At 36.7% G+C, this 13,744-nt stretch overlaps 1 protein-coding gene across 7 annotated transcripts in view; it reads right to left on the bottom strand.

Moving 5' to 3' along the window:
* mag (myelin associated glycoprotein) overlaps nt 1-13,744 on the bottom strand; it is a 23,025-nt gene extending 9,281 nt beyond the window's left edge. For 4 of the 7 annotated variants that reach the window (XM_077597833.1, XM_077597829.1, XM_077597832.1 and 1 more), the window contains exons 1-6: nt 10,277-10,373; nt 4,420-4,533; nt 1,693-1,798; nt 1,500-1,580; nt 1,060-1,431; nt 674-970 (exon numbers count right to left, since the gene is read on the bottom strand). In XM_077597833.1, the coding sequence (XP_077453959.1) occupies nt 674-970; nt 1,060-1,431; nt 1,500-1,545 (715 nt within the window). In that variant the 5' untranslated portion in view covers nt 1,546-1,580; nt 1,693-1,798; nt 4,420-4,533; nt 10,277-10,373. Of the gene's footprint in view, nt 1-673; nt 971-1,059; nt 1,432-1,499; nt 1,581-1,692; nt 1,799-4,419; nt 4,534-10,276; nt 10,374-13,319 lie in introns of those variants that run through there. The other 3 variants (XM_077597830.1, XM_077597834.1, XM_077597831.1) reach the window with 3 other exon arrangements.

The raw sequence follows: 13,744 nt of genomic DNA, 5'->3' as shown, positions 1-13,744 counted from the left end.
ATATACTAGTCGTTGGCAAGTGGTCGTGCGTTAGCCTATTGTGAGGACATTTGTGTGCATCATTTTGGGAATATTTTGAAGGGAAGACAAAAGTAAACAACTCTCGATAGGTTGCATCTGAAAGCCAGGGTGGAGGCGGGGCCAATATTAGAATTAAGTTTAAGTGTAAGATTAGATTCAATTTATGTTTGAGTGTCTCCATTGTAATCCAAGTTCATTTCAATTTGTTTATGTTATGTTACGAGCGCGTTGCCGTGCAAAAAGTCTCTCTCCCTTCTGCGAAATCCGTCTAATTTTAATGATATTAAACACATTTTAGTACTATTAAACCACTAGTTATTTGTTATTTTGTTAATAGATGGCGAATTAGAACCAATAAACACGTTTTTTCAATCCAATATCCTGTTAAAGGTGTTTTTTCAGAGGGTTGGAAGGAATTAAATAGTATTTAGTTCATTTCTATGAGAAACGCTCGTTTGAGTTACGAGTAAATACATAGAAAAGCCTGAAAAGACTGTCCCTACACGGGACTATTCATCCCGTATTCGGGAAATTTCAGTGTATTGCGGCAGGTTCTGGAACCTATCTACCGCCATAAACGAGGTCTTACTGTAAGGAGCACTCCCCGCGATACGTGGACGACAGCGTATGATAGGTCGCTTTTTCTACTCACATTTGACGTCCAGAGTGACGAGCCTCTCGTAGACCAGCGAGGTGTTGGGGTAGAACACCCGGCATCCCAGCAGCTGGCCGTTATGCACCGGACTGGGGGTGAACACCAGACTGCGGGACAACACCACCGTGTTGTCCTCCTCCTCCACGTCCAAGACGAACTCCGGGTCGGGCAGGAAGTCCGTGTACATCCACTGGATCTCGGGGGTCATCCCGGGGCAGTTGTCGGGGGCGCGGCACGTCAGCGTCAAGCTCTCGTCGCTCACGATGTCCTCGGGGACGTCCACGTCGGGTTGTTCTGGCAGGGGGGGAGGGGGTAGCGGGAACCGATGAGTGGAGGGCTCGGGACCGGGACCGGGTCGGGTGGCGATAACGGCGGGTTCTCACCCAGAACTTTCAGCTCGGTACTTTCACGGAAGCTGTAAGCCTTGGCCCCGCCCAAGTCGGCGCGGAAAAAGTACTTCCCGGCGTGCTGCGAGCCGATGTCGTCGATGAGGAGCGTGCAATTAGCCCGTTGAAGGTCGCCCAACAGCTTGGTGCGACCCGCGAAGCTCTCGTGGAACACGTCGGTGCGCGTCTTCAACACCACCGGCGGGTAGCTATTCTGGAAGGGGGCGCCGTAGTACCAGACGCCGTGGATGCCGCCGGGCGACGGGGTGATGCTCGGCGGGTACGCGAACGAGCAAGGGATGACGGCGCAGGTGGCGCTGAAGGCCGAGACGCTCTCCGTCAACCAGACACGCCATTGGCAGCGGACTTCTGAAATGGGAGGGGGAGCGTCACGGCGAAGAAGGCGGTTTTGGCGGGCCGCGCCGTCCGATTCTCACCGTGGACGATGAGGAGGAACGGCAGGAGGAGCTTCAAAGACCGCATGGCTACGGAACACGTGGCGTAGCGTTAGCGGGATGCTAACACGTGTGTGTGTGTGTGTGTGTGTGTGGTCGCCCCATGGAAAAGTACATGGTGTTTCAATTGGAAGCTTTTGGAGGAAACGTTGCTAGCAAATGCTAACGGGATTACCTTCGAATTCGCGACGATTCCGAGGAAAATGACGGTTTGCGGGAACGGCGGATGCTTTCGTCGGGTGTCTTTGCGCACGCAGACGATGTTGAAAGCTTCTTTTTGTCTAAAAAAGGAAAAGACAAAATCATTAGTGCAAGGGTGTCAGACTCGTTCGCAGGCCGCTTTAACGTCAACTTGATTTCACGTGGGCCGGACTATTTTAGATATAATATTTAGATTTTTTTTTATAAATGGATTAAAAGCCCTGAATATTCCGTTTTTATATAGATCTAAAACAATGATTATTTTAGCTTTTTTTATATATTTTTTTAGATTTTACAAAATGATTTTTGAACTAAAAAAACAGAAAAAATGGATTAAAAAATGACAATTATTGATTTCAAAGGGGGAAAATCAGGAAATTTAATATACATCTATACTCTATTTAATTTCATCCTAAAACAGAAAGTTGGCACTCATGATTTACTTTCTCGGGCCGCACAAAATGATGTGGCGGGCCAGATTTGGCCCCCGGGCCGCCACTTTGACATAAAGTAACCTTTACGTGTGTTGTTTTGCCGCCATATTAAAAGCGAAAGTGTCATCCCTCACCTTGCGCAAGTTGCTTTTCTTGGACGACGTTTTTGAGATGTTCAATAGTGAAGAACAACTAAAAAAAATTAAAAAATTGCGCAAGTGAGCAGAATAGTGGTGGCGGACATTTTGACATGCTAGTGTGGTTTCAGCCAATCAAATGAAAAATGCCAGTAGATAAATAAATAAAAATAAATAAAATTAAATGCATAAAATAACTAAAAAATGAAATACACAGAATAAGTAAAAACTAACATACACAGAATAAAGAAAAACTAAAATACACAGAATAAATAAAAACTAAAATACATAAAAGAAATAAACAAATAAATAAACTAAAATACATAAAAGAAATAAAAACTAAAATACATAAATTAAATAAAAACTAAAATACATAAATTAAATAAAAACTAAAATAAATAAAATACATAAAAGAAATAAAATACATTAAAAAACAAAACTAAAATAAATAAAATACATAAAATAGATGATAGCAGAAAAAATTCGCTAAGTAGTGAAAGTCGCGATAATCGAGGGATTACTGTATTACTAGCATTCTCTACTGCCTTTTTATATTGGTGAAATGTATACTCAGGCATGAAGGGCTGATTTCTTTAAACAAACGGCGCATGCCAATAATGGGAGCTATACACACACACACTCACACACGTACACACACACACACACACTCACACACGTACACACACACACACACACACACAGACGTATGACATCACGATCGTTCGTCAACAGGGTGAGTGAATTATCTGGTAATCCCAGCATCCCTCATTAGCACCACGCAATGAAAGCCTTTCAGTGTTGACGCATAGCGTCACTTTTTTAGCCGGCGACGACGCCTTTTGCTGAAAAAACCGCCTCCCTTATTCAAACAAATGAGCCAGGCGAGGATTCATCCGTCACGCCGCAGCAGCCGGTACACGCAGATGGCGGATTTTCACATGGTCAGCATGGCGCAACGCGCTATGGGACGTGTTGCTAAAAACAAAATCAGTCAATTGTTGGAGTTTGACGGGAGACATTTTTTGACGGGCTCCTTTTTTTCTTATCTACTCTGCGGAATTAAGTATTTTACCTTTTTTCCGTTAGCATTAAGCCATAAAGCAAAGGTATCTTATTTATCTTAGCTTAGATTAGCTAAATGTTCTCGTTAGCATTAAGCCATAAAGCAAAGGTATCTAATTTAGCTTAGCTTAGCTATTTTTTTTCGTTAGCATTAAGCCATAAAGCTAAGGTATCACATTTAGCTTAGCTAATTTTTTTTAACAGTTTGCAACTACGACCAATTTCGATGATTAATTAACAACTATTTTGTACTTAGAAAAATCCAATTGCTTTTTAGCCTCTTGGTAGCACTTTAAAAATAATAATAATAATTATATATATGGAGAATATTAATTTTTTTGGTACCGTATTTTCACGACTATAAGGCGCACTTAAGTCTTAAAATTTTCTCCAAAATAGACAGGGCACCTTATAATCCAGTGTGCTTTATATATGGAAAAACATTCAAATGTGTCATTCATTGAGGGTGCGGTGCGCCTTATAATGCAGTGCGCCTTATAGTCGTGAAAATACGGTAATTAAAAAAAATTAAATGATTAAAAGAGCATGTTTATGGTTTGGATATTGACTGTTTCTTTTAAAAGAATTCAAATAAAATACTGAATTGACTGCTTTTTATTATCATACAAGTATTTTTCTTTTTTAATATTAATATTTACATCATTCAAAATGGATGGGGAATGTATAATTTCAAAACCAATGCTAATAAGAGGCTAAAAAAGTTTTGAAAATGATTTAAAAAAGGGGTAAAACCAACTGTAAATACTTGAATTATATTGTATTGAATTGTTGGCTGGGATAGGCTCCAGCACCCCCACCACGCTTGCAAAAAAAATGAATGAATGAAAAACGAACTATTCTGACATTTCGGTCGTGCTTAAGAATTTGTGTCCATTCACACGGGTGAGTTTGTAGGGTCACCGTTGCGTCAAGCTACGCCATCCGCGCCCAGACAAAAGCCAGCACCGGCACCCCCGCCCCCGACCCCGGCGTCATCGGCCCCTAACAACGAGCCCATTGACGGAGAGACAAACGAGAGCATACGCTTTCCTCGTACAAATCACTTGCCTCAGCACCAGGCTCTCTCTCTCTCTCACTCTCGCCTGTTTTCTCGCCCGTCGGCCGGCCTTTCGTTTGATTGGCTGCGTCGTCCAAACTGCGCCGCTTTCGAATCTTGTAATTCTGGAGAGAGGAAAAACAAGTCAGTGTGTCTTCATACATACGTAAACGTATTTATTTATTGACTTATTAATTATTTGTGTTTTTATTTAAATATCACACTTGTATAATGACAATAAAGGCATTCAATTCAATATATATGGATATAAACATACAAAAAATGTCATTTTTTTTTTACACACACACACGTGCACTTTGTATATATTAAGGTTATTAGAAAAAAGAGAAAAATAGTAAAAAGAAGAGAATAAAATTGAAAAATTGTAATTTATTCATTTTTTACTTTTCAAAACTCAAGATAGTAGTGTAAAAAAATTAATTAGATTTAATTCAATTTAATAAGGGACAGCACATATTAATGAACATATGTATATTCAAGTTAATGAACATATATGTGTAAATATGTAAAATAATTTTTAGCTTTAGTCCCTTGTGTAGGTTGAAGATAAACAATGACACACACGCAATTTGTATATATTAAGGTTATTATATAAAAAAGCAAATTAAAATGGGCCATTTTGTTACAAAGGCAATATTATTTATACATTGTCATATTTTGAGCCGCTTATTTTTACGGTAGAATTGTTTTGTTAGCTAATTGCAGTTCTTTCTTAATCTTCAGTCCAATTTCAAAAAGGTGTCATCATTGTAAATGTGTTTACATTTGCCATGCAAATATGCAAAAAAGATATAAATGCGAAAAGTGTTTAAAGTATGTAAGATGGAATTAATAAAGTAGAATTAAGTGGCATTTTTTGGCCAAAAAAACGCAGCTAACCTTTGGCATAAAAAGCCAAAACTGCAATTATTGATGTGAAATGCAGATTTATGCTGAGGAATGTTTGGAGGCGGGGCACGGTCAGAGGCTCCGCCCACCCAGTCGCGAGCTGGATTCCACAAAAGAACGCTTGTCTTGTCTAAATATTAACATTGACATATTCAACAAAATAAAAACATTAAATTAGCATAATATGTTCCCTAATACAAGTACAACAGCAGTTAATTAATTTTGCATCATTTCTTATTGGTTCGCAATTTCCGGGGTGCATCCCATTTCGTTTTCTGCTCATTTGGGGTCAATTTCAGGCTACTTCCTGTTGTTTTGGGCCATTTCAAGGTTACTTGTTAGCCCAAATTGAAAGTCCAAACAACCGCGCAGACCGGATCGGACTCCCTGGCGGACCAGTTCTAGCCCATGCGCCGTATATTTACCACCACGGGCCTAGATTTTATAACTATTTGGTGTTAACTACCCATTTAAAAGACTATTTTCATTTAAAATTGCTTTCCGGCAAAAACGCGCCGTCATAGGTCGCCGCGATCCGCCCACGCCGCACGCGACTGTTAGCATAAGCGCGCTAACACATTCGGCCGCGTGGGTCGCGTGCAGATATGCGACCTCCCTCCTCGCTTTCCTCTCCGGCGTTCCGACTCGCCATTGTCTCCGCGAAACAATTCCCCCCCTGGCGCAAACCGCCGTTTTTTTTTAACCCTTTCGCCGCCATCGGCGCGGCGAGACGTCCAATCTCCGCCAAGAGAGGAGCCCTCCCGATTGGAGGAGTTGGACGTCAATTGCCAAAGAAGAACATTTTCATTGTGACTACCTCCTGTCCGTCATCTTGACGGAGGGTTTTGCGGAGGGTGCCGGAGGGGAGTTGAGAGAATGGAGACCTTGTGGGCACGCACGGACACTGGCCGGCCATTGTGTGCCAAGATGAGCGGTGGAATTTTTTTTTTTTTCGATCCGCAATTGGACCGTTTGGCAGCTCGGTCTTGGCCGGCGAGCCGTGACGCAAAAGAAGACCCTGGCGTCCCCACCCCGACTTAAAAAAAAAGGAACACACAGAGCAGCAGATGGTCTTGGAGCATGACGACTCCCACTCACAGATAAACAGCGAGTCGTGCCAGTAGCCAATCGCTTGAAGCTGCTAATGTGCAATGTAGCTATGAAAAGGCCAATTGCTCATTTATATTTTTTTGATGAAAAAGGCGAGTTGCTAATTTTTTATTTTATGAAAAGGCAAGTTGCTAATTTAATTTTTTAAATGAAAAGGCGAGTTGCTAATTTACATTTTTTAATGAAAAGGCGAGTTGTTAATTTACATTTTTTTTATGAAAAGGCAAGTTGTTAATTTACATTTTTTAATGAAAAAGCAAGTTGCTAATTTACATTTTTTAATGAAATAGCAAGTTGCTAATTTAATATTTCTTATTAAAAGGCAAGTTGCTAATTTAATATTTCTTATTAAAAGGCAAGTTGTTAATTTTTTTTTTTTTTATGAAAAGGCAAGTTGCTAATTTAAATCTTTTTTATGAAAGGCAAGTTACTAATTTAATTTTTTAAATGAAAAAGTGAGTTGCTAATACACATTTTTTTATGAAAAGGCGAGTAGCTAATTTACATTTTTTTAATGAAAAGGCAAGTTGTTAATTTATTTTTTTTTATGAAAAGGCAAGTTGCTAATTTAAATCTTTTTTATGAAAGGCGAGTTGCTAATTTAAATCTTTTTTATGAAAAGGCGAGTTGCTAATTTAAATCTTTTTTATGAAAAGGCGAGTTGTTAATTTAAATCTTTTTTATGAAAAGGCGAGTTGTTAATTTAATTTTTTTATGAAAAGGCGAGTTGCTAATTTAAATCTTTTTTATGAAAAGGCGAGTTGTTAATTTAATTTTTATGAAAGGCAAGTTGCTAATTTAATTTTTCAAATGGAAAAGCGAGTTGCTAATTTACTTTTTTTTTTTAATGAAAAGGTTGCTAATTTAATTTTTTTTTTAAAGGAGAGTTGTTAATTTAAATCTAGTCCAATCTATTTTTTTCCTGGGCGCTTCATTTGCTCCTGATGGTGGAGGAAATAAAACGAAAGTTTTTAATCATTTTAAATTTGAATTAACTTTCTATAGACACAGAATGACTATCAAAAATCAATTAAAAAATAACCTCATATTTAAGTTTTTTTTAATGAACAAAAATACACAAAATATTTGCCCTGTAAAGGGTTAACGGTCAAAAATACGTATATTTTTTAAATTTCTTGCTTTCCATAATTTAAGAATTGCTGTCCACTGTGGCGACCAATCTCTAACCTGAGAGTGATACAGGTTGTTTCAATGTTAGCATAAAACAACTTTTTGTTGAACAGTAAAATTCCTCAAACTGGTGCTTAACAACCGACGCGAGTTTAGCTAGGCTATCGCAACCCAACAATACGTTAAAACCGAGTCACTCGTATCTCAAAGCGACATGACACACCATTTAGCCGTATGTCAAAACAGCCGTTTTCAAACCACGCAAAGGTCACATTTTACAGATGACGGATTTTGAGAGTAAATCTGAAAAGGACTTGACATGACGGCTAAGCGCTAACGTTGAAATGCCATTTGGATTGAGCAAAAAGACTAAGAGAGATTTTATTGGCAGAGAGCGAGGACGGCGAGGACGGCGTTGCCAGCGGGCAGATGGCGATCCGCCGTTTGGGACGCCGTTTTCCTTCCGCTCGGGCACAAAAACGGACTCGCTATGACGCGTAACAAGGGAAGAAAGTGGAAAATTGTCTTTCAAATTATTGCATATAAAAACATCACGAAAACAAACTAAAATGTTCACGCCCATCTTTACAGAAGATAAAGAATGTGCACCTGTGAACACCATTTGGCCTCAAATGTCTGTTAGCTTCAAAGGTTAGCAAAGTGCTGTTAAATGTGTCCAATCGTCCACGTCGAGTGGGAGGAGCCCTATCGTTTCAAAGTGATTGGACGTCTATCGATGTCGATGTCTATCAATGTGTTGGGAATTTGAAACTGGACCGCAGACTATAAATGATATTAATACAGTAATTCCTCGATTATTGCGATTAATGTAGACTGGACATGGCCGCGTTAAATGAAAAATTGCATAGGGTCACCCCCATTTAAATATATTTATATATATATATATATATATATATATATATATATATATATATATATATTTAAAAAATTACAAAATAAAACATTAAAAATATATAGAAAAAAATAAAATTAAAAATTTAAAAATATTTAAAAAATATAGAAAAAATATAAAAATATAAAAATATATAGAAAAAAATAAAATACTAAAAATCAATAAAATAAATATATAGATAAATATAGATATGCATATAAAAATATATATGGTCTAAACACAGATTTAAATGAATATTTAATAATTATTTTACGAATAATGAATAATTAATTAATACATATTTTCGTGCCTAATAATGTATCAATGAGATTTTATAAGGAAACTTTTTCAGTTTTTGTACGTGAAGCCATAAATTAATTTATGAGTAACAATGTGGGAAAAGTAGAGAGGATTAGATAAAGCATTTTTTTTCTGATTTAAATTTTATTAATTTTTAGAAGTAGTTACAGGGTGGTCTAAACACAGATTTAAACAAATATTTAATAATTATTTCATGAACAATGAATAATTAATTAATACTTAGTTTGGTTAATGCAGTTTTTGCTGGCTCTTAGTCTTTTATTTGTTTGTCTTTGATCATGTCACAGAAAGGCTTTGGCTTTGATTTCTTTGAGTTTTTTTTAAATTTTATTTATTTTATTTTTTTACTTTGGATGTGAAGTTTTCATCATAACTGTTGTAACCCCAAGTGGAATTTTTTTCTTTTATTTTCATTCCGGCTTTACAACCTGTAACAATCTTACAGTACAGTAATCCCTCGATTATCACAGTTAATATAGACCAGACATGGCCGCGATAAACGAAAAACCGCAAAGTATGGTCACCCCTATTTTAAAAAAAATCACTAAATAAATAACAAATAAAATAATTTCTTTAGTGCTGAGTTCTAGTAGCAAGTGGAGGAAAGGGGAGTGGCTTCTGCTTGCGAGTTTCACCATGGATTTTCACATTTTTATAGACTTACACAAAAAAATTAATTAAAAAAAACTGCAATGTAGTAAAGCCGCGATATTCGAGGGATTACTGTAATAATATAATTAATATTTGTGATGGTGGCAGTTTAACCCGGTAACTAATTAGTGTTCTTTCAAATTCAACTTCAAACTCTATGTTAAATGTAAATCTATTTTACAAAAATCTAACAAAATTATGAGTGTTTAAACCCTGTTATTTACGGACCGGAAGGCTCACCCACCAAATATTAATATTATTAAAAAAATTCCCCCAGAAAAAAAATCCGCAATGTAGTAAAGCCGCGATATTCGAGGGATTACTGTAATAATATAATTAATATTTGTGATGGTGGCAGTTTAACCCAGTAACTAATTAGTGTTATTTCAAATTCAACTTCAAACTCTATGTTAAATGTAAATCTATTTTACAAAAATCTAACAAAATTATGAGTGTTTAAACCCTGTTATTTACGGACCGGAAGGCTCACCCACCAAATATTAATATTATTTTAATATTACCGGCTCTTGATGATACATTACAGGTGTCTAAATTGTAAATACCCACACAAATTCATCACACTGAACAAGTTTCAAATAGTAAGAATGAAACTAAATAAAAACGTAAATAAATGAATACCTTATTTTACATTGTTCTTAGTTCAAATACAATCAAAGTCCAAATCTTCATTTTCTAAATCCATAACTTCCCTTTTATGTTTAAAAAGTACTGCAGAAATTCCACAAAACATAAAAACACCCCAACACTGGTCAACCCTAATTAATAAAAACTAATCAATCGTCAAGGTACCCCAAACAAAAGCATTAACACGGTCAATAAATAAAGCAGTATACCTGCTTCGGCCAGTCACGAGCTGCCTCCCCGTCACCCCGACGCGCGCCGAAGCCAGTCGCCACTCTCTGTACCAAGCCCCAATGGCGGCCCGCCACGGCCCCCCCCCCCACCCCGCCCGCCGACGCCATCCGCACCCCCGCTGGCGAGCCCCCTCGTAACAATCCCTGGTTTAGTGAGGCGGGCGGCATTGTTCGGACGGAGCCACAATGGCCGCACTGTTCCATTTTGTGCCGTTGTGACCTCCACCAAGACACTTTGTTTCACTTCGTCCACCTGCCTGACACGGAATGGATTTAGTAGAGGATTTAAGTTCAGAAATCACCGTTTCCCCGCCATTTCAAACGAATTAGACGTCTATGGCCGTCCGTGGCGGCCATTTTCCCAACTCTACACACACTATAAGCACCTTTGTTCTTTGTAGGACTGTGCCTGACACCACACAACAAAAGCTAGCCAAAGCCTTCTGTGGAAAGGCATTAGCATGTAGCAGTGAGGGTTTCTTATACAGATCATGTTTTAGCGCTGTGGAAATAGATTAGACGTCTATAGACGTCAATGGCAGCCATTTTCTAACTGTACATCATAGCTACCTTTGTTCTTGGTCGGACTGGAGCTTCTTTCTGACACCACATGACGAAAACTAGCCGTTAGCATGTGCCAGTGGAGGAATTTAATGGAGAATTTCTTTGATATGTTGACTGCAATTAAAACGAATTAGACGTATTTCACCGTCAATGGCAGCTATTCCCTATCTGTACATATTATATTTGTTCCTTGTGGGACTGTGCCTGACAAAACAACAATAACTAGCCAAACAATTCTCTCAAACACCGTTAGCACGTTAGCATATAGCATATAGATGCCCATTTTTACACACTATAGCTACCTTTGTTCTTTGTGGGACTTTGCTTGACTCAAAACAACTTAAGCTAGCCAAAAAATTCCTTCGAACAGCGTTTGCGCGTTAGCATGTAGCAGGCGGGGACGATTTCTTTAATATGTTTTAGTGCAAGCTAGCTTTGTTCCTTGTGGGACTGTGCCTGACAAAACAACAAAAACTACCCAAAATATTCTCTCAAACATCAGTAGCGCGTTGGCATATAGCAATGAAAAACTACCCAAAATATTCTCTCAAACGTCATTAGCACGTTAGCATATGGCAACGAAAAACCACCCAAACAATTCTCTCAAACGGCGTTACCGCGTTAGCACATAGCAATGAAAAACTACCCAAAATATTCTCTCAAACATCATTAGTGCATTAGCATATAGCAACAAAAAACTACCCAAACAATTCTAACAAACGCCGTTAGCATATAGCAGACACTTTCTTTAAGTAATATTTCAGTGCTGTTTACGACAATTTAAATGAATTAAACGTCAAAATGGCAGTCATTCCCATTTGTAAACACTATAGCTACCTTTGTTCTTTGTGGGATTGAGCCTGACACTAAAAAACAAAAGCTAGCCAAACAATTCTCGCCATCACTGTTAGCACTTTAGCATGTAGCAATATGGCCCAAAAGAATATATATATATATATATATATATATATATATATATATATATATATATATATATATATATATATATATATCAAAAACTTCAAAAATTTCAAAAACTCTGCTTTGAAATGGCTATGTGATTATATTTCATATATATATATATATATATATATATCAAAAACTTCAAAAATTTCAAAAACTCTGCTTTGAAATGGCTATGTGATTATATTTCATATATATATATATATATATATATATATATATATATATATATATATATATATATATATATATATATATATATATATATATATATATATATGAAATATAATCACATAGCCATTTCAAAGCAGAGTTTTTGAGTTTTTTATGTATGGTTAGTAGACAAATAGACTTGCTGTCATGTTATGGGAGTACTAAAAGGTTTACTGGACAGAAGAAAGGAAGCATTGTGCTTTTGAGCACTTGACCAGACTCCAGCTATGCATGGATGGCTGACATGAATGACAGCAGAAAAATGTTGGAAGGGAACAACAAGAATGTCACATTGGGAAAGAAAAGAAAAAAAAGTTGGATCTTTCTAGTGTTGAATAATGGCAGTTTAGAAAGATAGGGTTGAACCTTTCAGAGGATATACAGTAATCCCTCGAATAGCGCGGCTTCACGACATCACAGATTTTTTTTCTGGGTTTAAAAAAAAAAAAATTTTTTTTTTTTTGTAAGTTCATAAAACACTGAAACTGGCAACAGAAGCCACTCCCCCTGTCCTACGCTTGCTACTAGAACTCAGCACTAAAGTAAAAAAAAAAAATTTAAAAAAATTATTTCAAAAAATTTGATTTTTTTTAAATTTTATTTTATTTTTATATTTTTAAATAGGGGTGACCATACTTTGCGTTTTTTTGTTTATCAAGTCCATGTCTTTTCTATTTTGGTTTGTTTTCGTGTAAGTTTGTTACAGTTTGAAAAGCCGGAATGAAAATGAAAGGCCCAAAATTTTCCACAAAACTTCACAGCCAAAGTAAAAAAAAAAAAAACATAAAAAAAATCAAAGAAATCAAAGCCTTAGTGACATGATCAAAGACAAACAAATAAAAGACTAAAAGCCAGCTAAAATTGCATTAACCAAACTATGTATCAACTAATTATTCATTATTCATGAAATAATGACTAAATATTCCTTTAAATCTGTGTTTAGACCACCCTGTAACTACTACTAAAAATTAATAAAATTTAAATCAGAAAAAAAATGCTCCTTTTATCCAATCCTCTAGTTTTCCCACATTGTTACTCATTAATTTATGTACAAAAACTGAAAAAGTTTCCTTCTAAAATCTCATTGATACATTATTAGGCACGCCTTTGATGTCTCATCTAAACTCAGTCTTTGAATTACATTTTTCCCCCCCAAACATCCAAATCTAAAATTCTAACCTGACAATATCAATGTACCACATTCCTTTCATATATTAGGTGACAGACACTATACCTGATATAAAAGATTTAAAAAAAATAAAGAAGAAATGAGAGCTCTTACCTTACGAAGCAGATGGGATGGATTGAAGGATGTGAAGTGATGCCAGTCCTCCTCTTGCGCTCTTTTGCCCTCCCTCGCTGTGATGTAACATGCTCTGTCCTTTATGACGCCTGTTCTGTAACACTTATTCGCTTTTTAAATTTTTTTTTTTTAAGTAGCTCAAAGACTGTGAAGTTGAGGCTCATGTCATGTGTGTTACACCATCTTTTTTTATTTATTCATTTAATTTAATTAATTTACAATAAAATTTGGTGAAAATATTCTAGCAATGTCTAAACGGAAATAATGAGTAATTTTTGTGTGTGTATGAAAACTGATTAAGTAATTAATTGCTGTTTTTTTTGCCTGCAGGTTCGGGGTTATCCACTAGAGGGCAGAAGTCTGTAGAGATCAGTACTTGTTCCTCAAAGGAAATTTTCATAAAA

The sequence above is a fragment of the Stigmatopora argus genome, chromosome 4, assembly GCF_051989625.1.
Source record: "Stigmatopora argus isolate UIUO_Sarg chromosome 4, RoL_Sarg_1.0, whole genome shotgun sequence".
Classification (NCBI taxonomy): Eukaryota; Metazoa; Chordata; class Actinopteri; order Syngnathiformes; family Syngnathidae; genus Stigmatopora; species Stigmatopora argus.
Note: the sequence above shows the minus strand (reverse complement) of the source record. Positions and strands in the feature narration are given on the sequence as shown.